Source organism: Syngnathus acus, chromosome 16, assembly GCF_901709675.1.
Source record: "Syngnathus acus chromosome 16, fSynAcu1.2, whole genome shotgun sequence".
Classification (NCBI taxonomy): Eukaryota; Metazoa; Chordata; class Actinopteri; order Syngnathiformes; family Syngnathidae; genus Syngnathus; species Syngnathus acus.
Window position 1 is genome coordinate 11526076 of NC_051101.1, and position 21362 is coordinate 11547437.

The 21362-nt window shown below is 42.4% G+C and overlaps 4 protein-coding genes across 10 annotated transcripts in view; 3 read left to right on the forward strand and 1 right to left on the reverse strand.

The window, feature by feature from the left end:
• The first annotated feature begins 872 nt into the window (after positions 1–872).
• On the forward strand, positions 873–4781 carry rundc3b (RUN domain containing 3b). Its single transcript, XM_037274476.1, has 11 exons — positions 873–1056; positions 1605–1720; positions 1783–1916; positions 2454–2539; positions 2622–2711; positions 2790–2867; positions 2941–3115; positions 3253–3410; positions 3489–3635; positions 3710–3813; positions 4040–4781. The coding sequence occupies exons 1-11, from the start codon at positions 962–964 to the stop codon at positions 4183–4185; spliced, it is 1329 nt and encodes a 442-aa protein (XP_037130371.1). The 5' UTR covers positions 873–961; the 3' UTR covers positions 4186–4781.
• Positions 4755–8238, reverse strand: slc25a40 (solute carrier family 25 member 40). Of its 2 annotated transcripts, XM_037274545.1 has the most exons (11): positions 7087–7269; positions 6849–6956; positions 6523–6582; positions 6353–6456; positions 6217–6284; positions 6014–6138; positions 5659–5942; positions 5494–5575; positions 5343–5420; positions 5180–5280; positions 4755–4961 (listed from the first exon to the last, which is right to left on the reverse strand). In XM_037274545.1, exons 2-11 carry the CDS (start codon positions 6949–6951, stop codon positions 4926–4928), a joined length of 1041 nt encoding a protein of 346 aa, XP_037130440.1. In that variant the 5' UTR covers positions 6952–6956; positions 7087–7269; the 3' UTR covers positions 4755–4925. The 2 variants fall into 2 exon arrangements, with proteins under 2 accessions (XP_037130440.1, XP_037130441.1); XM_037274546.1 differs by lacking the exons at positions 6849–6956; positions 7087–7269 and adding an exon at positions 8154–8238.
• dbf4 (DBF4 zinc finger) lies at positions 7575–11931 on the forward strand. Of its 2 annotated transcripts, XM_037274376.1 has the most exons (13): positions 7580–7772; positions 7906–8032; positions 8180–8319; positions 8477–8677; positions 8805–8855; positions 8927–8996; positions 9179–9255; positions 9337–9382; positions 9466–9511; positions 9594–9719; positions 9837–9951; positions 10779–10894; positions 10968–11931. In XM_037274376.1, exons 2-13 carry the CDS (start codon positions 7987–7989, stop codon positions 11644–11646), a joined length of 1713 nt encoding a protein of 570 aa, XP_037130271.1. In that variant the 5' UTR covers positions 7580–7772; positions 7906–7986; the 3' UTR covers positions 11647–11931. The 2 variants fall into 2 exon arrangements, with proteins under 2 accessions (XP_037130272.1, XP_037130271.1); XM_037274377.1 differs by lacking the exon at positions 7906–8032 and having other exon boundaries at positions 7575–7772.
• A 125-nt stretch (positions 11932–12056) lies between these two features.
• The window catches only part of adam22 (ADAM metallopeptidase domain 22), a 30590-nt gene continuing 21284 nt past the window's right edge, over positions 12057–21362 (forward strand). For all 5 annotated transcript variants that reach the window (XM_037274223.1, XM_037274224.1, XM_037274225.1 and 2 more), the window contains exons 1-3: positions 12057–12599; positions 12809–12975; positions 15163–15239. In XM_037274223.1, the coding sequence (XP_037130118.1) occupies positions 12506–12599; positions 12809–12975; positions 15163–15239 (338 nt within the window). In that variant the 5' untranslated portion in view covers positions 12057–12505. The remainder of the gene's footprint in view (positions 12600–12808; positions 12976–15162; positions 15240–21362) is intronic.

Sequence of the window (21362 nt, forward strand, 5' to 3'; positions counted from 1 at the left end):
ATTCACGTCAGTTGTTGTTTATTCAGCATTATGATAAAAAGCTCATTCATTATTCAGTCAGCTGCAGGCGAGGGTGTAACGGATAAATGGCAAACTCATTAGTGTGATATTTTTACATGACTATATCTACAAGTGTGGATAAATATCTTTGAAATTTGATACAGCATAAAGTATTGTTAAAATTGAATCAAGTTAAAAATATCACACATTCTATAACCATAGGCTCCAGGACAGTGTAGCTTGATGACAAGAGTAGAAGATGAATAATTTATCATATAATGGAGGCATATCAAACGAACTAAACTTTTTGGAGTCTTGTTAAAATGCTAATTGCTCACCAAAAACACTCCTAGAGTAGTATTTTCCTCAGTTATCTTGAAGCATTCCTGCTTATTTCTCCTTAGTCCCATTCAGAACAAGGAAACAACACCGGGTCCCCACTCTGTGACGTCATAATGTGAGAAGCCACCCCGTACCGCCCCTGCTGCAAACGAAACACCCGCCTCGTTTCTCAGAGCAACTCCGGTACCTTATGCAATATTCTCAAGTATGAGTCATTGCTGTTTGATGCATTCAATGACGATTTTTCTGCATCCTTACTTTGTAAATGGTCATTGAACGCACCTCGGAGACGGAGTTTTAACGACTAAGGCTTCTTACTTCCGAGTGAGAAAAACAGAATAACTCATATCTCTTCATATAACTAAGAAATTAGTTCTCCGTTGCCAATCGCAGTCGAACGTAATAAAAATAACATCAAGGGGGATGAGCACACCAAGCGTTGATATTGAAAGCCCTAACCGGAAATGGCGTCGTTCCCTCTGAAGTGTAACTTGATTCTACTTCCTTACAATACATGAATAATGACGTAGGCAATCCCATCGATTCTCCTCGGGAGAGTAGCTGACCGCGGCGTGTTGTGCGCACCGCCTGCTGCAGCCAGGCTGGCCTGGTGCCGGAGATGGCGTCCCTCGGCTCGGGGCTGCACGTCAGCCGCAAATGGGCAGCGGGCAGAAGCGGGGCGGTGGAGAGGAGGAACCTGCTAACCGTGTGCCGGTAGGTAGCCATCATCATCAAAACATCTCGTTAGCTTGACACCCCATTACACCTATTGTGACGTCACGACTTGGTTTTCTATACACTCATCAACTTGTGGTGTTATGTTAGCACAACTGCCTTAGCCTCACTGAAAACTAATTTGTCTAGAGATGTGAATGATTGTCTGGAATGGAGACTGACTCATGACCAGTCCTGTCCTTCAAATTTTTACTTACGTAGATGGTTGTCTGGGTGGAAACGAGATGACATTTGTGGATGTGTGCCCTGCAAACACTGCTGCTAGGCAACCCAAGAGAAAGAGAATCAGTTCATTTGGTTGATGTAAAAGGTCGACAAATAAACTTCTACACACACACGCACAATGCAGACGGGTCCATTAAATCTCTTCCTGCCTCATTAGGTGCAATCTGATTAGACAGAGTGGGTTTATTGCAACTGGGAAAGACAGACATCAGCAGATTTCATCTATTTTCTAAATCTCATTCACAAGGAAGTTTTGCATGACTAAATAAAATGTCATATTTTCTCTTCTCAATTCCTTTCAGGTTTTCAGTAAAGACTCTCTTGGACCGCTCGTGTTTCGAAAGCATGGACGACACCTCTGCAGAGTTGGTCAACTTTGTGTCTATCTTGGAGCATATCCTCAATCATAGACTAAAAGGTAGAAACCGCAACAACACGGACATGACAAGACGGTAATACACGCGTGTCTTCTTCTCTCAGGTCAAACAACGTGGTTTGGCTACGAGAGTTCTCGGAGTTTCTGGGATTTTGTCAAAGCCGCTAGCAGTAAAGTCCCTCACAACTGCATTCAAAGTATTGAGAGTATGGAGAATGTACGGTCATCCAAAGCAAAGGTGAGACTCCATTTTGAACCTACTTTGCATTATCCACCTTGAAATATCAGCTAGAAATTCTCAGCTAAGGACATGACCCTGTTCCACTCGATAAAACAAACAATAGCCGCAACGCTGGTTTGCTAACGCTAACACTAACACCGCTTGCTCTCACTCACTTTAAACCTTTTTGGTCGGATATGTGCTAGCTTTGCTGTAAGCCACCCTAATTTAAAATAATACTTAATAAAATTCATTAATTATATTTGCAGGTCTACCTGTAGATGAAATTGTCTCATTTCTCCCTATGAAAAACTCAACATAACTTGACCACTTTTGTGCCAGTATTATGATTTGTATATTTCATAAATAATTTTTTAATGGTCTTTGGAAATAATACTGATCAAAAGTTAGCTTTGTTCAGTAATAATAATATGAATCATTATCATATTATTAATATTATATTATTCATATTCATTAATAATAATAATTAGCTAAGCTAATGTTCAGAAACAATGACCTAGAATGAAGCCATCACCTTCTGTCAATTTGTTTTAGGGCCGGGCTTGGATCCGAGTAGTTCTGATGGAGAAGAGACTGTCGGAATACATCTCATCCGCTCTGAGGGACCTTCGAACTATCAGGTTTGATTGATGAACTTTAGATCAGTTTGTATTGTAAGAAATGAGCCGAAATGATGTTCGCAAACATGCCTGCTGACTGCAGGAGGTTTTATGAGGACGGGGCAATCATGCTGGGAGAGGAGGCGGGGCTTCTGGCGGACACGCTAATTGGTCTCAACACCATCGATTTCAGGTACTGACGCTTTTCCGCCTTGTTTCTTTAGTCATGCTACACTGCCCTAATCCATTCCATCCTGTCTCACCTACCTAGCTTCTGTCTGAAAGGTGAAGGTCTAGACACAGGCCCCTCCATCATCGACTACACGCCATACTTGAAGTTCACGCAAAGGTACGTCAGCAGATTGTGTTGTCAGACGCGTGCTAACCTAGCGGCGGTTATCCCCCCCCCCCACTCGTTGCAGCGGCGACAGCATCAGCAGCGACGAGGAGGAGATGCGGACCCTTGGCAGTAGTGGTAGCGAGCACAGCACCCCGGACAAGATGGCCACGGCCGCCTCCATCTTCACCGAGCAGAGCAACTTGGTCAGCAAGTGCAAACGCTTTGAGCAGAAGTATCGCATGGCGCTGGAGCAGAAGGTGAGCACAGATAAGATGTATGCAGTATGTTTATCCCCTCAAAATGGAAAGGAATTGGCGGCAAAGCACTAGTTTTGTCTAAATGAACATCCTCAAGTTATTAGACAAGTCAATCCTAATTCTCATTTTCATGCCAGGCTTACCTGGAGGAGCTGGTGCGTCTGCGCGAGGCGCAGCTCGCCGAGGCGTCGTCACACCACAAAGCTCTTGAGCAGAGCCTGGTGGACATACACTTGTCGCACACGCTGGAGAAGGAGCAGCTGGAGTTTATCATTTTGGAACTGCAGGATCAACTGGGAGTTTTATCCTTTTGTACACAGTGACTTCAAATCGCAAGTGACGAGAACACAAATGATTTGTGTCTCGTGTGCAGGACAGTGTTGAAGAACAATGACTTGCGCTCGCGACAGGAGCTGACAGCCCATCTGACAAATCAGTGGCCTTCTCCCGACGCTTTGGATGCCAACGCCGTTGCCTTGGACACGCTGCTGTACAGGAAAAGCCCCGGACAGTGGGAGGAGTATGTAAAAGGGATTTTGTATAACTACATTATAATAGCGCCACGGCTGAGTTTGTCGTTTGTTTGTTGTGCAGCAAGAGTCTCTGCAATCTGCCTACGGACATGAGCCTATCACAGATGTCTCTCGAACCGTCGCACATGCTGACGCTGGATGCCAAACCACACTGGCCTCGCCAAGGTACACATCGCGACCCTCGCTAGCAAGATCTAACACTACCAGAAGTACCGGGATTTTTTTTTTTTTTTTGTCCAATGAGGTTTAAGCATTTTTCTGTTGCCATGTCAATCTAATCTGCCTCAATGATGTGGTTAAATTGTGCTTTTGTATTTAGTATTTTTTTTTAATAAATATTTTTATTTTTAAATAAATATTTTAAGTATTTTTTAATTGTTTTGCCATGCAGGAAAAGAGCAGACACCATCCCTCCGAGGACTGTGCGGCTCTCTCACCTCCGTCAACAGTTTCAGGTCTCTGGCCAGTCTGAGGTCCAACGAGTGTCTGGCCAGTCCCGCCGCCGAGGTTAACAGCCCGGGCTTTACCCCCACATAAAGCCCACGCCACTTACTCAACCAGCCATTTTTCTCAGCGTGCTATTACGTTGCTTTTTGTAGAGATGTACATTTTTCGTGTGCTTGCACCGACATGTTTTAGCATGCTGTTGGAACGAGCTCACTCAGGTGAAACGTTCTCGGACGTTATAGAACTTTCAACTTGTATTGGAAGACCTATTTCATGTGCCAACATAGAAAAAAAAAAAAAAGAAGAGTTGGACTCTTCATTGTCGTTGTTTCTGGAGGATCATATGTGCACTTTTCTCATTTATTACCGGATTAATTTTTGTGCCTTTGTTTTCAATGCTGTTTTTTTGTTCTCAGGTCATGACCACTATGATTGATAATCCACCCTCAGTTTAATCTGATGTGTTCCCTTTAATTATTTGGAGACCAATGCAGTAATTCACTTTGGCTTTTGGTGACTGTGAGTGAAAGTCAGGCCTTCAGGCCGCTTTGCTTTTAATCTTATGTTACATTTATTTGCACATGTACAAAAGTTGTATGGCTTTCTATCATTCATTTTGAATGACGTTTGTTAAAAAAAATGTATTAGCTTTGGGCGCATTTCACAGTAGTCATTTTTTAATCACATCTTTCATGCACTTATTCAGTGGATGTAGAACGGTATCATTTCTTTGTGTTAAAAGAACTCTGGGGTGAGCACGATAAACAATTTTGGTTAATAGTGTTGAATGGATTGTTGATTAAATCCGTCTTGAGGCGATATGGTGTGCACTACTTGGTTGCACCAGCAGAGGCGCTGTTGTCTGTCTAAAAGAAGTACGACAATTTCAGTATTTGTTGCCAGACTCGGTCCCTTCCCCGGTTAGCTTGCTTTTTACGGTGTGCAAACGGGATTGTGTCATTATGAAATCATAAATGCTTAAATGAATCTCTCAGCTCTGCTTTTTTTTTTTTTTTAAGATTGGTCTTGGAAAGTGCCGACTCATCCCGTTTCAGGTGTTCCTGGTGTGCAGAGGTCCGAGTACCCGAGCTTGGTTGTATTTGCGGAAAAAATCCTTCCCCATCTCGTAGGAGCTGATCATGATGGCACATGCCGGCGCCACTTTGACCACCCGAGGGAGGAAACCTGGCCAGGAGACAAGCGGGTAAGGAGACGACGACAAAATGTTGGCTAAATGTGATGCGCACCTGCGAACAAGCCTTTAACGCCGTGCTGCATCACAATCTTCTTCATGACAGTGACGGTGGATGAAGCCTTGTGCGATACTATGGAAACAAAAACAACTGAGTGACATGATTCCAAATCAAAAGGAAAAAAAAAAAATGAGCCCAAATTTACAATTCATCGCTTGTAGCTCCCCAAGTTCCACCTGCCTTCTCGTTTTGACCACATCAAACGGCAATGTTAGGATGGATGCAATCTGGAAAAAAAAAACAAGATAGCTACCGTAAACATCTTGTGGCTAATGTGGCTAAGGCAGCATCATCCGTCCATTACACTCACCGTGCCGGACATGGCGCCGGACATGAAGGTCATGGCAAAAGTGGGCTCGCTGGTGCCGTAATGCTGGCACAGCCGCCGCTTGAAACGCTCGTAGTTGTACCAGTATATAGCGGAAAAGGGCACATCCCGTAGAAGCGAAGGGCCCAGGCCTCGCCATAGCGACAGCCAGCCTTCCGCCTTCACGGCCGTCTGCACGCAGTTTCTCAGCTGCCCGTACGTCAGCTTCTCTGACTGCTTCTTGGTGCGGAGAAGTTCGATGGGGCTGATCACTGAGACCGCGCCCACTGGTGGGATATAAAGAAGGCATGCATTGGCTCTGTATAAAGTTATTATAGTGATTATTATTATTACAAACCTCTGGCAACAGCCCCGGACAACATAGGAGCAAACTGCTCATATTGGCCCATCTTGACTTTCAGTATGGCACGCAACTGCTCATAACCGGTGAAGTAGATGACGGTCGCGGGGACGGCCATCACTCTGGAGCAGACATAAAATAGCACAATAATTAATCTGCTCAATAAAATATGATTTGCATGAGAATAAGACGACGCTCACAGAGTTGGAGGTAGACCGCTCCATAAGGATCTGATGCCTTCGCTACGTACGATCTTGACAAATGCGTCCTGCCGCAGCAAACAAGATTACAATCTGATCATGACATTTATGTCTCACTCGTGGGATTTGTATTTACCGCTGTGCCATTGAAGTGTCCCGGTGCTTTATACCAGGCCTTGTAGCCGTTCATACACACGCAAATGTGGTCCATAAGACCGTTGCAGTAGACAAAGCATTTTCCTTAGCATTGAAAGAAAAACACATTAGACTGACGTGTTACAAAAAAAGAACTGTTTGGTTGTTTACCTTTAGGGAAAGGACTTTTCTGCGCTTGAAGTCTGATCTTCACAACATCTAAAGGTGTCACTGGATAAAGAAAGACAAGTATAAATGTAATATACATCCACAAATTTTCTACATCTGGGATGGACTGATGTTCTGATGGGTGCAAGTGGTCCATGCAAGAAAGACCCCTTGATTAATATTAAGCTACATGTTATTTTTGCCGGAAATATTGGTTCCTGTTAAGCAATTTGTATTATCAATTGTATTAAGGAATCAATTTATAGAAGCAAACACAACACCAGGCATAGTACAGTGTTTATAGATTAAATGACCCAAAGGTCCCTCACCCAATAAAGAAGTGAGCAATGCCCCGGAGCAGGACGACACCATCTGTTGGATTGGAGTAATGCCGTTATCATTGGCCGGAACGGAGGGACGTTGGCCGCTCATGTTTCCTAGAACAGACATTAATAGACTTTAATTCATAAAGCACTGTGGTCCCAAAACCCAACCACGTAATGGAGATTATATTAATTTAGAAGCGATTTTTATGGCTAACTGAAGGGAATAACAAGACGATCCTACCTGCCCAAGCAAATGTATTATATCAATAAATCCTTGTTCGCATTAAAACAGACATCTCTTCATGGCAATTTGGGCTGACAAGAAGTTCCAAAAGAGAGACATTGTCGAAACACGTGTTCAACCTTACTGCTTCGGTTAGTCCACAACATTACGTGATGACATGTTTCATAACATTAGTTTCCCTCTCGCACTTTCGCGAAATTAAAACTAAACCGTTTTACACAACGCATATATATACTTACACGGCGCTCAAATCTACACTGATAATAACTAGTCCTAACTTTGATGAGCAAATATATTTAAATGTTTGACGTTTTTAAATGTCGAAACATCACACTCGAATAGACAGATACTATCAACAGTTTACCTTTTTGGTTGTTGCCAGATTTCTTTCACGTTAATCCGCAATAGTACTCATTAAATGGCGACATCTCCTGCAAACAGGGGACTAATCATACAGTAGTCATTTATCCGGAAGAACTAATCGAATAAAAGAACGAGGTGTTAACAATACGTAAGTTGTTCGGTTTAATTGAAAGTGATTTTATGAGGCGCGGAGTTTTCAGACATGGCAACTTGTTCGTCGTTACCATTACATTGTTAAGCGGGAAACGAAAGTGCAGTCAAACGTCGACGCTACGTTGTTTTTTCGAAATACATTAACCAAACAATACCAAATTTCAATGGTAGGTAATTGTAATATTAATAAATATTGCTGCTAAGTAGGAGCAGACGTAGACCGTCGTACTGGTGCTTAAAATTACGGTTTTTAATGTGGTCAGTAAGTGAAGTTGGTAAAGTTCCACATTTTGTGCACAGCTGTCAAATGAAGATGGTGGCTCGGGCATGTCGACGTAAAGAGGGCGAACATGTACAACTTGTTTTCCTAAAGAAAAGAAAATGAGGGCACAAGACACACAGAGACAAATTGGAGCTGATTGGAAAGGTTTGTTACTACTACTATTATTCTTATTTTTGTTTTTATTATGATAACAGAATTGGGCGTCACGTTACGTCAATATTTAAAAACATCCAGGTTTTTGGGGTTTGCAAGACTTTAAGCTCACCTCACTTCACCGTGTTGTCTTTTTAGGAAAAGCTGGTGAGATGAAGTTGTCAGTAAAGTCCCATCTGGCACTCCTCAAGCCTTTAACAGGGAAAGTCTTCTATCTTGACCTGCTGTCCAACAGAAAAGCTGAGTCATTGGAGAGAGATATCAAACATCTCGGAGGAGTGGGTCCTTTCACAGCACTTCATTCATATGACTTTTAATATTACAGATAACTTTGCTTGTAGCGTCAATAAGATGCTAAATTGGCCTGGCTTGAAATGAAGTGGAATTAATTAATGACATCTAACATTTGAATATTTCCCCTTGTTGTCATTCTAGAGTGTTGACAAGTTCTTCAGCAAAGACATCACGTACCTTGTATCCAACAAAAGGGAAACTAAATACGTGCAATGTCGGAGACAAGACTTTCCCTTTCCCAGTCCGCAATCTGCAAGTTCACCTTGCCCCCACTCAAATCAACCCCAGCCGGTCTGCGGTTGCGACAACACCAAGAACAGGTCTCAGGGTCAAGCTGACTCGGTGAGCTCGCTCGGATTGCTTCAGTAACTCTTAATGCTGATATCGTTTTTAGTAACTCGTTCTTCAATTCTACTCGGTTTGCTGCGGTTCTCCAATTTTCTGCTTTTGTTTTTTTTCTCCGTTGTAGTTTGTCACAAGCTGCGGGAGGTCTTCAGTAGAAAAAACTGTGAAAGAACAGGTTTGTTGACTCTACATAGCATTCTTACAGAGTCTTGTACTTGACTTTGCCAATTGAAACTTTCTTTGTAGGGCATTTTCCAGACTGACAAGATTCTGTCAAAGGCTCTGGAGTGGGGTGTAAAAATCTTCTACATTGATGGTGTGTTTACATTACAGTTATAAATATATATGTGTGTAAGTGACTTTTTCTGATGCAGGTTGGCTCCACTGATTTTAGAAATGTTTAACGTCATTGCTAAAATTGAACTAAAATAAGTGAAACTTTCACTATTTGAAGAAACCAGACCAACACTTAATGTTGGATTTGTGCTACATGTGCAGAAGTGTTGGCGTATATTAAGAAGAAAAAAAAGACCATTGCAAGCCAGTGTCCAATCACTGCTGCAGCCAAAACAACTGTAAGTTTCCAAAGTCAAAAGTTCGTAATACTGTACATACCCTTATAAACTTGACTTGTTCTTGCATTCAATGTATTGTAGGTCAAACACGCATCGACCGCAGAACTCACTTGTCAGGAATCCAAAGGTGACTGACGCGTGTAACCACTCTAATACTTCTAGCGCTCATTTGACTTAAGTATATATGCACTCAAACGTTTTTCTCCATAGGAGGGCGGATCGGCAAACCTTTCGTCAAGGTTGAAGATTCGAGCAGGTGAGAGGTCAAATCTAGCTTCCACTTAATGAATTAATTGATGGCCCTTTAAAATTCTCATTTAAAAATGGTTTCTCCTCAGACATTACCGTCCGATATACGTCACCATGCCGAAAATGCCCGAGTTGAACCTGAAGACGCTTGCGCCGCGTTGTCCCTTTGTGGTTACTGGTGAAAAGTCCGCCGGGGACAAACAGCGAGTCAACAAGTACTCTTTCAATTTTTGAATATGAATGATAAGAATAGAGCTGGTCTCTTTGCAGGTATGTTTGGAAGCACAAACAATGAAAACCTGATTATAATTAATTATGTTATTTATCCCCAGGACTGTCAAAGCAACAGGACGGGAAGGACAAGCTTCCGGTCGGAAGAACAACAAAGACAAGGAAGGAAGCGGCTACTGCCAGTGCTGCATGGACAAATATGAAAACTTGATTAGCGTAAGTCTCATACGCATCAACAGTGGAACCGCTTAGTTTAATCACAACCTGTTTTCTTTAACTTTTTTTTCTTTTCTCCCAAATTAACATAAAAAAACAGTTGTGACTGTTGTTGTACAAGTGTAAAAAGAAGTTAACCTCTCTTGATTAAGGCAATGACAAAATAATCAAGTATTAACTTACACATGGGCAAAATTGTTGATATCCTTCCGTTAAAAAAATAGGGATGACTTTAATCTCTAAAGCACTTTTTTTCTACTAGGGGTAGAATTTAGACAGGAAGTTGCACAAAAACAAACAATCCCACCCGGCACTGTCAAAGTGACGTTAGAAACGTCACGCGTCAATTCATAGCATGCACGCCACTTACTTTAAGGAGCCTTTCACGAAGTGTTGGTCCATCCCGTACCAAACCAGACTGTCCAAGATCAGCCTGGAAATGCTCTACTGCTTTTAGTTTTTGTTTCACTTTCATTCTGACAAGTCTTGGAAATGTTCCTGGAATGTATTTCCTACAACTTATCCTAATAGTGAAACTAACCCATTTGTTATATAATATTCTGTTCAAACTTGAAATTTTATTGTAACCACAAAACTTAAAGCAGACTTGTGATTCAAATTTGCAAATGCTCTACTGCTTTTAGTTTTTGTTTCATTTTCATTCTGACAAGTCTTGGAAATGTTCCTGGAATGTATTTCCTACAACTTATCCTAATAGTGAAACTAACCCATTTGTTATATAATATTCTGTTCAAACTTGAAACTTTATTGTAACCACAAAACTTAAAGCAGACTTATGATTCAAATTTGCACTTTATTTCATCCAGCACCTACAAAGTGAACGTCACCGGGCTTTTTCCAAAAGCGAAGCTTACCAAGTGTTGAACCAACTAGTATCTCCTCTACAACGCAGCTTCACCAGTTTCAACACTTTTATTAAAAGGTAATTTTGCTAACAAAACAGTTTAAATATATTTAGCCTTCTTTTGAACCTACATTTCTTTTGTTCCCTTCAGACACAAGTCCAGCGTTTCGTCTGTTCAACTTGACACTGGACCATTCAGGGGACTTGATATCAGAGCCACAGAGATGATTAAGGAGGAGCAGCAGCCTAATGACTGCCCCATGGAATCTTTTCCTTTTCCATCTACTTCAGGCCTTCAGTCTGCTACTCAGCTTCCAACTTCTTTGACTGCCTCACTCAGCTCAAATCTAAGACGTGTGTCACATAAACGGCCGCGCAGACGCAATTTGATGACTTTGTCACCTCCAAAAGCTGCACAGGAAATGCGGCCCTCCAGCGGCGAAAGCTTGGCCAGAAGCCCGGTATTAATTCCTCAGGTCAACGTTGATGTGCACGTACCTCATGAAGACACACGCAGCCCTCAGGAGCCACTTTGTGAGTCATACTTGGGAAGCCCCAGTGCTGTCACAAATCAACAAGAGGACACTAACAGGCGCAAAAGGCCACCTGGGAAAGCCGTTGGAAATGGAGAGCATCTTTCTCCACCGAGCTGCTCTCCAGTCGAGACAGTAAGGAGGAAAGTCAGAGTTTATAAGCGGCAAAAATGGAAATTCGACACTACACATGAAGAGCATGTAAAGCAGAATGACACTTGTGACAACTCTCCCGAACGCTCTGGCAACTTTTTCTCTCCACTGATAAAAGGAGATGTGGAATTAGCGCAGATCTAATGACCAGAAGAGAATGAACAAAGCACTGGAGAATACAGACAGATGGATAGTGCTCATAATTTAATACTGCTCTTTTTTTCTGTATCTCCTACAACCTGTGGCCAGTGCCATTGTAAAAACAAATACAACCCCAGAGGGACAGTTATTGAAAAAAAAAAAAATCCAAAGCATAGCTTTATCACGCATGTAGCATTCCCCTTGGAACAGTGGCATGGCCTCTAATTAGAAAACAAATATATAATTTAAATTGTTACTGTTACAATTACCATAATATTGTTTTTCCTTGAGAAAAAAAAAATCGAAATATGTGGAGAAAGAAGCTACACACGTGATGCTTAATAAAACTCCAAGTGGAAAAAAGGCCTCCAATATGCTGCTGATATATGGCTGCATGAGTCATGAGGAAAGGAGCTGGAGAAACGCATGATGCGGTGGTGCTGCTGCTTCGGTTCCGAATGTCTGTCGGAAGGCCGCAGCCTCCTTCCGCGCCCCCACCCGCCTTGCTCATGTGTATGCATGAGGCGTTCCTGCAGCCATCCGCTGGATATTGATGTGTTTTAAGGAGGTGTCCCCTGCCCTGCCTCCCTTCGTCCCCGCCTCTTCTCTCTCAACCCATCGCAACCCCCCTCCCTCCCTCCCCCGCGTCCTCTCCCCCCCTCCCTCCTCGCCGCCGCTGAAGAACCGCCGTGTCTCGGTGCGCTCAGACGCGCTCGGCGTTCAGTCTCGCGCGGACCCTCGATGGCCTCCGATCGCAGGGACTGCATGAAGCACATCAGCAGCCCCATCGTCCCCTAGCAAAACCCACGCGTGGATTACCGCATTGTTTTGTCCTTCCCCACCCAGAGACGTAGCGAGGAAAATGATGATGATGCGCGCACCTTGGTGGATTTCCCTTTTGTGCGTCTGTGGATTGATGCAAGTCGGTCACCAGAGCAACCCCCATTCCCTTAACGGTAATCCATCATCATATTAGTATCACTTTATATTCTTATCATGTATATGACGTTTTAAATAGCGCGGTTTTATTTCATTATATTCTGCACCAGTTCCGTGTTTTCCCAGAATTAGTAAATAAGAGCAACGGGCATTTTCATACGGGGGTGGATGTGTCTTTTTGTCTTCAACAATAATAAAATGGGTGGTCTTCCCCTCGCCGGTGCAGGTGACGCTTGGTCGAGCGTCAAGACGCCTCGTAAAGAAGGCGCCTGGCTGGGCAAGAAGAAGGAGGACACGGTGCCTGTTCGTCTGCTTTACACCAGACACAACCACAGCATGATCGGCCACCATGAGCTCAGCACGCGCATCACGGGCAGCCCCGGATCCACGCAGGTACACGCCGCGCTTCGGTGTTGGTGATGGGAGTGGAAGTCGCGCTTGTTTATTGTTCTGCATTCCCCTCTTGTCCTCGGGAAACACGTGAGAAAAATATCAACACAACATTAGAATGTGGCAACGTCATGCTCATGAATTCCTGCGACGAGGGGGAGTGTTCATGTTGAGATATTTATGAGAAAAACAAAACGATAAACATCAATCATTCAATAATACATTAGAAGTCATATTTATTTTTCCCATGTATGATTAACCTTTCACTACACGCAGAGCTGATAATGGAGGATAATGATGACCATTGGTCTTATTATAAAAGCATCAGCCCTAAGAAAACGATTTAATTTTACAACTTTCATGAGCATACAAATGCCACAAGTTGCTATGGTACGTCTTGTCCACGAGGGGTCACAATTCTTGGACATCTCAATAGTGCATCAGGCAGCCTGCGCACACTGAATTGGCAGGACTAATTCGTAAAATTGTAAAAGTACTGCAAAATTATATCGGAACTAATACAAATACGATTTTCACTTTTTTTTTTTTTTTTTTTTTGCATGACTTGATCTCTTGCAAAGCTGCTGAGTAACCATTCAGCTATCTCTGCCCATTTGGAATAAATTTATAAAAGTTACTATACCACTTGAAAAGCTTGTGAGGCTAGAGTTCATAATAACCAATTTGCAATCACCAGTAATTGTCTCAAAAATAGATTTGTGACGGATATTCACAAATTCCCATGAGAGTCTGCGACATCACATGAAAAAAAGTTTGATCACTTATCCATCGTCTGTTTTTAGCGCCACAAATCTAAAAACAAACCTGTCCAATGGTTTTGAAAGCATGTCACACACGCAGGATGTTATTTATAGACGCTCTGGGCTATTTTTAAATCCCAGACGCAAACATCAACAGCGCCGGCAGAGGAGTAGCAAAAAGTCTTGTTTGGTGGGAAAACAAAGCGTGCAAATGAAAGCCCGTGAGTGTATTTGCTCACTACGTTTTTCCGCTTTTGGACGGCGTGGTATGAAAAGTCATCTCTGCTGTAACTCGCAAATCAACGAGGGCGGAGTTAGTGGATTATACCGAACACAATTACGGCTATCTCCTCCCATCCGACGTTTCATATTGCAGATTAGATTAGATCATATATACAGTATATATTTTACTCGCACTTATATATGCATTGAGTGAAGCAAACAATAGAAGCTGCGCTCCTTGGGGATGTTGCACTCTGAGGTCACCCATGGGTGAGCACAGGGGGCACCTCCTCAAAAGAGGTCCTCCCCTCCCCCCCGTTGTGCTCACGCTGCATCCACATTGTAATGAAGGTAGCCGGCGGCACAAGGGTGGAAGGAGGGGGAGGGACCAGCGGAATGACTGCTGGTGGGTTCTCGTTGACCCTGAGGGCTGTGGAGTGAGTGAATGAATGAATCAAGCCATGTGCACCATCTGCGTCCAACACTCGAGAGGAATGGAAATCCACCTTCAGTCAAATCAATCACACTCATGCAACCACAGTAATGCACATTTGTGTTATAGACCAGAGATGTTGAATTACCACTTTAAAATTTAGACATATGTCTTGCATGTTGTACAAGATTTGGACATCAAACTGTCAGAGCATGAGTCTTATAAAAAAAAAAAAAAAAAGACCTAATTGACTTAAATTTCAATGTATTTTATGAGAATGACAGTACAGTGTAGATTCGATAAAGCCATTTCTTTTTATATTTATTGAATTTGCTACCAATTGTAGTGATGGTAAAATGAAGCTTCGAAACTGCTTCGTGAACCAGTTCTAGTATTTTTTGACTCCTCTTGCCATTCTTCTTAAACCCCCTTTTTTTTTTTAAAACCAACAGCACCATCTAGAGGAGGCAAAAAATGCATCTGATTTATGAAGCAAAGTTGAAGCTTCATTTTCCCATCACAAAATTATTGTGAATATTTAAAAAAAACAAAAAGAATTCACTCAATACTGATCATGATAATTACATGACCTCGAGCATCTATAAATAATATTAAAAAATAATTGCCAATAATTCTACTTTAAACATTTTTGGTCCTTGTCTTAATGGACATTGATGTCCATTTTATCTGACACGCATGTCATTGTGTGCCCTCTGATCCGTGAATATTCTAAGAACCAAAGTGATCCGTCCTTTCTCACATGTCCTCTTTCAGGTGAACCACGTGGCCCAGGCCAGCTTTCAAGTGGAAGCTTTTGGCAGGAAGTTCACCTTGGACGTGGAGCTCAATCAGTGAGTTGTTCTTGCCGTTTGCACTTAGCCGCTGTCGTAAATCTTCTCCCGCTTCCTCGTCCAGCAAAGTCAGTCGTTTGTTAATGCGATTGCTTTTAGCGTGAGAATCAAATATGTGATGCTGGCCGGTGCTTATTTAGCCACTAGGGAATCATTTTCTCTTGCACGTGTGTGCATGTTTGTTATGGGAGTGAGTGAGAGGCTCCAGCATAATAGTCGCTGATTTACGGTAAAGGCTGGAGCGCTGCGCTGTCAGACGCTGCTGATATCGATCACCACTGATGGAAAGTGAGCGACTCACTTTCCTCTCTCTCCCTCTTTACTCTTGACTTGGCACTCTCATTCTTTCACATCCTCCTTTCCGCACACAAAGCATTATACAGTTCAGCTTCTCCGAGACGGTTGTGTGTTTATCACTGTCTGTTTGCTAGGCCTCTGTTAGACAGAGGTCCCCGCATTCAGTGCCGTTAACATTCCGATAATGAAGTTATTAATTGGTGTCAGCATCTGGTGTAATAAAGTATTTGTTGTCGCCGAGAATTTTACAACAGGGTGAGGACAAGTGGGAATTTGTGTCAGGTGTAAGTCTGGCGTGCATGGATGGGCAGGACTTTATTTTGCTATTTTCACACACACCCGAAAAGATAGAAATCGATGATTTGCGCCGTTGTGGGCGTGAACACAACCGATTTGCTTTTCTTTTAAAATCAGCGTATGTGATTTGCTGCCTTTGGAATGACGGATTTGCTAGAGTCTACGACAACGGTCAAAGTGTGTGAAGTATTTAAAGCAACCGCTTAGTCTTTAGACTGCTAGCTGAATGCTAATGCTAACACATAATGGAAAAGACAACTAAAATGTTTTTTTTTGTGAAGGCTGGAATGAAATAATTACATTTCCATTCTTTTCATTGAGGAAAGATGAAAAATTTATATTTTGGACAAATACCTGCAGCTCCTTGTGTGATATAGTCAGTTTGTCTTCTTGGCACGTTTCGAATCGGTATGAACTCTCAGACACAAATACACACACGCCGCTACACGAGTCCTTCTACCGTGTAATCCGCTGTTCTCGTAAAATCATTTTAAAAGGAGACATACCAGTGAAATCCCATTTCCAGATGACCGTAGAAGGGAATTAGCCTCCAACCTGTCACTCTTACGCGCCACTTTAACGTGTGTGACTGTCCTCGTCCTCGTCATTTCTGCACGTTTTTAAATCCCACTTAGCAACTGATTTATTGGATGCTGCCAATAAGACGAGGAAACAAGAACAACGTGTGACCTGCTGCATTGTTATAACTGGTCGTTGTGTGTATGCTATCAAATCCGTGGCATAGTTTTGACACTCTGCGTGTCCCACTTCGAGTCCTACTTTTTCATCTCTCACGAGGGACACTTTCCTACTTTTAGTGCCTGAATGTCATCCGTGAACTGATTTTTTTTTTTTTTTTTAATAGAACACATCATTTTTGTTTACCAGATTGGGCGTCAGGAGAGCTAACATCTTTTGTCAGTCAATAACAAAATCTCCAAAACATGCCCCGGTGTTTATTTTTGTTACTATATGCACACAAGGCCACATGCAAAGTGCATCAGTCTACATGGAAGGACGACTCTGTGCCGCCCCCTCCATCGTTGTCTTTGTCTGCCTCCTTCATCTTTTGCGACCGGCTGCAACATTTACATTCATTGGACAAGATCCAGCAGAAAAGATTGGGGGTTGCCTCCCCCCCTCCTCTTTTTTTTTTTGTTAATCAGCCTCAACCAAACACACATCTCCACCCTCTATTCAACTCTTTCTTCACCCGCTGCTGCTGAATAATAGATAAGATTAAAGAGTAGTGTGCACATGTCGATGTATTTTGGGACTTTTGGTTGATGTTACATACTGTCTGGTGGTCATAATACAACCATCATGATTTGTTGTGAAAGGATGCGAAATATTCGGGCCTTCAGGAACGAGTTGGAACAAAAAATGGGTGGAAATTACATTTTGATTAAAGCCCTCAGATGACTTTAAAAATGGTCCCAGATAGAAAAAATGTAGCATCAGGTCGGATTGTCTTCTCGCTGTTACATCATCTCTCGAGTGTTACAAAACAGGAACAAGCTGGCCGGCGTCCCTCCTGTGTGCAGCGTTGACACTGACAGGCGCTCAGTGTGTTGTTATTCCTACTAGTGTCGCGTCAGCTTTCCTGCACGCAGTCATGCTCTTTATGCTAATGCACGCTTACCGGCAATGCTAAATGCATTATTCATTCGTGTGCACGTGCGTGTGTGCAGTCAGCATGTGTTTATGTGGTGGGGGGGGGGGTGGACACATGTAAAGTGTGGGGGCCTAGTCAAACGTATGTGTTGGTGCCCCATCCCATAAAAAAAAAAGAAGGCTAAGTAAACATCCCATGGTTTGACCGTTTGATTAATGTGTGTGTTTTGTAGCTAAAAAATAATGTGGATGAATAGCACAGTAAGTGTTGTTCTAATTAAAAAAAAAAACATAGATGAAAATATCCAGACAGACAAAAAAGGGTTGAATATTAAAAGATGATCAGAGAAGAGAAATTAGAGATACAACAAAGGCATCTGAATTATTCATCTCATTTTCTTTGATTTAATTCCACACGCTCTTCTTGCTGAGTTAAATTGCCTGAGATTTTTTAACATCCTCTCGCGGAGAACAAGAAATTGCAATTTTGCAAATTTTCCTACAAAGGTCAACGCTGATATTATTTCTGTGATCAGCTCCAAAATTCTAATATAGGTATATAACTTTGCTGAAACCATGGCGGAATATTCACATCAGATTAGGCACAAACATTAAAAAAATGGGATTGGACAGACAAGAAAAATAAGCATAATTACTTTTATTTTATTTTTATTTTTAAGTCTGTATCACGCACTCGACCTGCTTTTGTGACACTGATACAATGATGATCTTCCTCTTCCACTTGTATCTCCATCCTTGTCTCTGCTGCCCGCTTGATAATTGATTGAAAGAAGGCGTGATCTGATTTATTGAAAAGAATCACACAAGTGTTTGAGTGAGGGGGATGCAGAGTGGAAGCATAACAGAGTATAGACAGACCGGAAAAAATGAGAAGTATAGGATGTGTGGATGTCTTTGAAGCACCCTCTCGTCCTGCTGCTGTGTGGGTGGAGAAGCAGCAGATGGGGAAAACCGAGTGGACGCCGTGTTTGTATATTTATATGCTTGGGGGAGGTAGCTACTTGAAAGGAGCGCCTTGAAACCAATGTAAGCGTCCTCATCTATACCTTAGCAAGCTAGCATGTCATCGGCTCATGTGAAGAAACACCCACACTTGCACATGTGACTAAAAATGTAAAAAAAATCAAGATCCTACTTTTTTTTTTTTCGGTATGACACTAAGACGTTGATATAAGCTGTGTTATTTCTCGGTTGTGTTAAGACGAGGGCTAAAAAAAAAAATGGCCGACATAAACAACATCCCACGCCGCCTAATTGTGTGCAAAGACGAGCAGAAAATAAATCAGACTGTTTCGCTTACATAACACGGCTTAGCTTACGATTCCTAATTTGAAACCGCGTTGACTTAGCCTAGCATTAGCCTCAAGGCTTTTTTTTTTATAGCCAACTTTCTGCCTTCCTCACTTTTGCATAATAAATAAAAACAGAGAGCGATTTCACCGCTTACTGTACGCACGCCACTTGCATGTTGTCATACTACATAATGCAACGGTTAGCTCCATGCGCTTATTTCTGGATGCTACCACAAATCCTTTCCACGCAAAGCTATATTTTAACACAAAAGCATGGAAACAAAAACAAAAAAAAACAATTTTAAATACTGTACCGCTCACCATTATGCTAAATGTAGTTGTTGTAATTAGTAGGAACTTGTTTATCATCATTTGCCCTTACTAAAAAAGCTCATTTTTGCTAGCTTGCGGGCGCACTATTTCACCCAAGCGGTGTCCAAGTGACGCATTTCTGATGAGCAATTAGTGAGTAAATGAATTATAGCCTGGAGACCTTTATCGGGGCCTCGTTGCGAGGTTAGATGTGGGGGTGTTTAGGTGTGTGTAGAAATCCCCAAAGAGAACCCCGGCCCCTCCCTCCTCTGTTCTCCTCATCCACCTTTCCAACATAGCACCACCCCCCTCCTCACCCTGTCATCCATCAGCACCCCACTCCTCATTATGGCCGCCTGACACAGCACGTTCACCACTTTGGTGCTTGAGTCCATACATGGAAGACTAGTGCAGTGTGTGTGTGTTTTTGCAATGATTAGACTTTTGTGGACGCAATGAAAGGCTGCTAGTTCCACTTTGGTGCCAATCGCTCCACATCAACGCTGCCAAACTTGCCTTTTTTTTTTTGGTGCTTTTTCATCCATGGAGTGCCTGGCGAGAAAATGTGAAACGAATTTTAAGCGGGGTATACTTAGAACAGTAATCAAGGCAAATTTGAGCATTTTTCTCCTGATTAAAACCACTCAGCAGTGTGATTGCCTCCAAAATATTTTTGGTGGGGTTTGTTAAGCCTGTTGGCAAATAATCTTGTGTGATTAACTAACACATTTCGGAGCGGCCAAGTTTGGGACGTGAAACGGGACGAGAGCCAAAGCTTGCGGACATATTAGCTTAGTATTTGAAAATGGAGCCACAAGTGAAGCCGCAGTGGGAAATTTCTCTGCAGTTTCAGTTTTGTCCGCAGTTTAGGCAACAGCAGATGTTACTTTATGTATACTGAGGATAAAAAACGTCTTAGTGTTTGATACCCCGTGATTTATTTGATCTACTTTTATGCTTGCAGTTTATGTTTTGTGACTTTAACACAGAGATAAATGAAATCTCTGCAATTTTGATGTTCAATTCTCTTAATTATGCACTTAGAGAATGTAATTATGTGGACAAAAAAAAAAAAAGATGACATGCACGTCGAGAAAATTGGGTTGTGGCGTTTTAAAGGAAGGATGACGCCCGCCTGCTTTTTACCGCTTCATTCTTCCCGACCCTTTTAATGAAATGCTCTTGTGATTGCAACATTTCTTTTTCGCTCTTTGCCCGTCGGGAGCGTGAGTGGGCTGGCTGACATTCAAGGGGCGCGAAAGCGGGATCTGTGACGCAAGTGGCTCTCGTGTGCCTGCTTATGAATGCTTTGTCGACTGGAGCGGCGGAGCGTCTGGTCGGAAATTCTATGACAAGCGCGCCGACACGCAAGACGTTTCCGCGGCGACTGAGCGGAGTGGGGGATAAGTGTTGAAACGATATTATGAAAGTGCTTTTTGTCAAGTGAAAAGTTCATGCAAAGTTATGGTTTGGGTGCTGCTGTTTTGGTTAGCAACTGCAAATAGGCTCAACTCTGTTCATGCGTGATTAAAACAGATAATAATAATTACCACTTACAAGCCGCTTTTTTTTCCCCTGATAGGGAAAACGGAGGCGTCTATTTGAGGCAGCCATTTATTATTCATTTCTGAAATCTGCCTCACACCAAGCGAGGCGGCCAAAGGCGATGGTGCAACGCACGTGTTTTGGCGGCCGACTGTGAAATATAATTCCGCGGCAGGGGAGATATTGCGTGTGTTTATTTTTGTCATTATTTGCCCCGGAAACCTCAAACGAGGATGTTGATGAATGTGTGGGTTATCAACTGCATGTTTGACACTCCACGACCTCGTACCTGGTTTTACAAACGGAAAGTAATAAAAAAGATTTCTGTCGAAGGTTTTTATGAAGCTCCAGACTGAGGAGAGTTTTATGTCTATTTTTTTCGGTCATCCACTCTGCGGCAAAAGCTGTCACCTTCTCAGCAAACCTTTTGCTGATGATTTGTAACCCAATTCCAGCTTTGGGCTGGTCCCTGACATCTTTTGATAGCTCTTTTAGACTTGGCTGTGGTGCTACAGAGATTGGAATGTAAAGGAAAAAAATCGTAGTATGTAAGAACAGGAATTGGTAATGGGTTGATTGAACAAGAACAAAAACGGGAGATTTCTTTTTCAGTAATTTGAAAAAATCAATAAGGGATGAACTAATTTATTCACCATACAGCAAAAAACGGCATAAAACTTTTTTTTTTTTTAATTAAAGGCCGATAATAATTCCGATATTTGGCAGAATAAAATTCTAATGACCA

What these genes read in the sequence shown, in the direction of transcription:
- slc25a40 (XM_037274545.1), bottom strand. Translation starts at nt 6,951, where the DNA reads ATGAGCGGCCAACGTCCCTCCGTTCCGGCCAATGATAACGGCATTACT. An exon ending in AGCGGTCTACCTCCAACTCT is followed by an intron (nt 6,139 to 6,216) that starts GTGAGCGTCGTC and finishes TGTCTGCTCCAG; the next exon opens with AGTGATGGCCGTCCCCGCGA. An exon ending in GTCCGGGGCTGTTGCCAGAG is followed by an intron (nt 5,943 to 6,013) that starts GTTTGTAATAAT and finishes ATATCCCACCAG; the next exon opens with TGGGCGCGGTCTCAGTGATC.
- dbf4 (XM_037274376.1), top strand. Translation starts at nt 7,987, where the DNA reads ATGAGGGCACAAGACACACAGAGACAAATTGGAGCTGATTGGAAAG. An exon ending in ATATCAAACATCTCGGAGGA is followed by an intron (nt 8,320 to 8,476) that starts GTGGGTCCTTTC and finishes TTGTCATTCTAG; the next exon opens with AGTGTTGACAAGTTCTTCAG. An exon ending in GACAAACAGCGAGTCAACAA is followed by an intron (nt 9,720 to 9,836) that starts GTACTCTTTCAA and finishes ATTTATCCCCAG; the next exon opens with GACTGTCAAAGCAACAGGAC.
- rundc3b (XM_037274476.1), top strand. Translation starts at nt 962, where the DNA reads ATGGCGTCCCTCGGCTCGGGGCTGCACGTCAGCCGCAAATGGGCAGCG. An exon ending in TTGGAACTGCAGGATCAACT is followed by an intron (nt 3,411 to 3,488) that starts GGGAGTTTTATC and finishes TCTCGTGTGCAG; the next exon opens with GACAGTGTTGAAGAACAATG. An exon ending in ACCACACTGGCCTCGCCAAG is followed by an intron (nt 3,814 to 4,039) that starts GTACACATCGCG and finishes TTTGCCATGCAG; the next exon opens with GAAAAGAGCAGACACCATCC.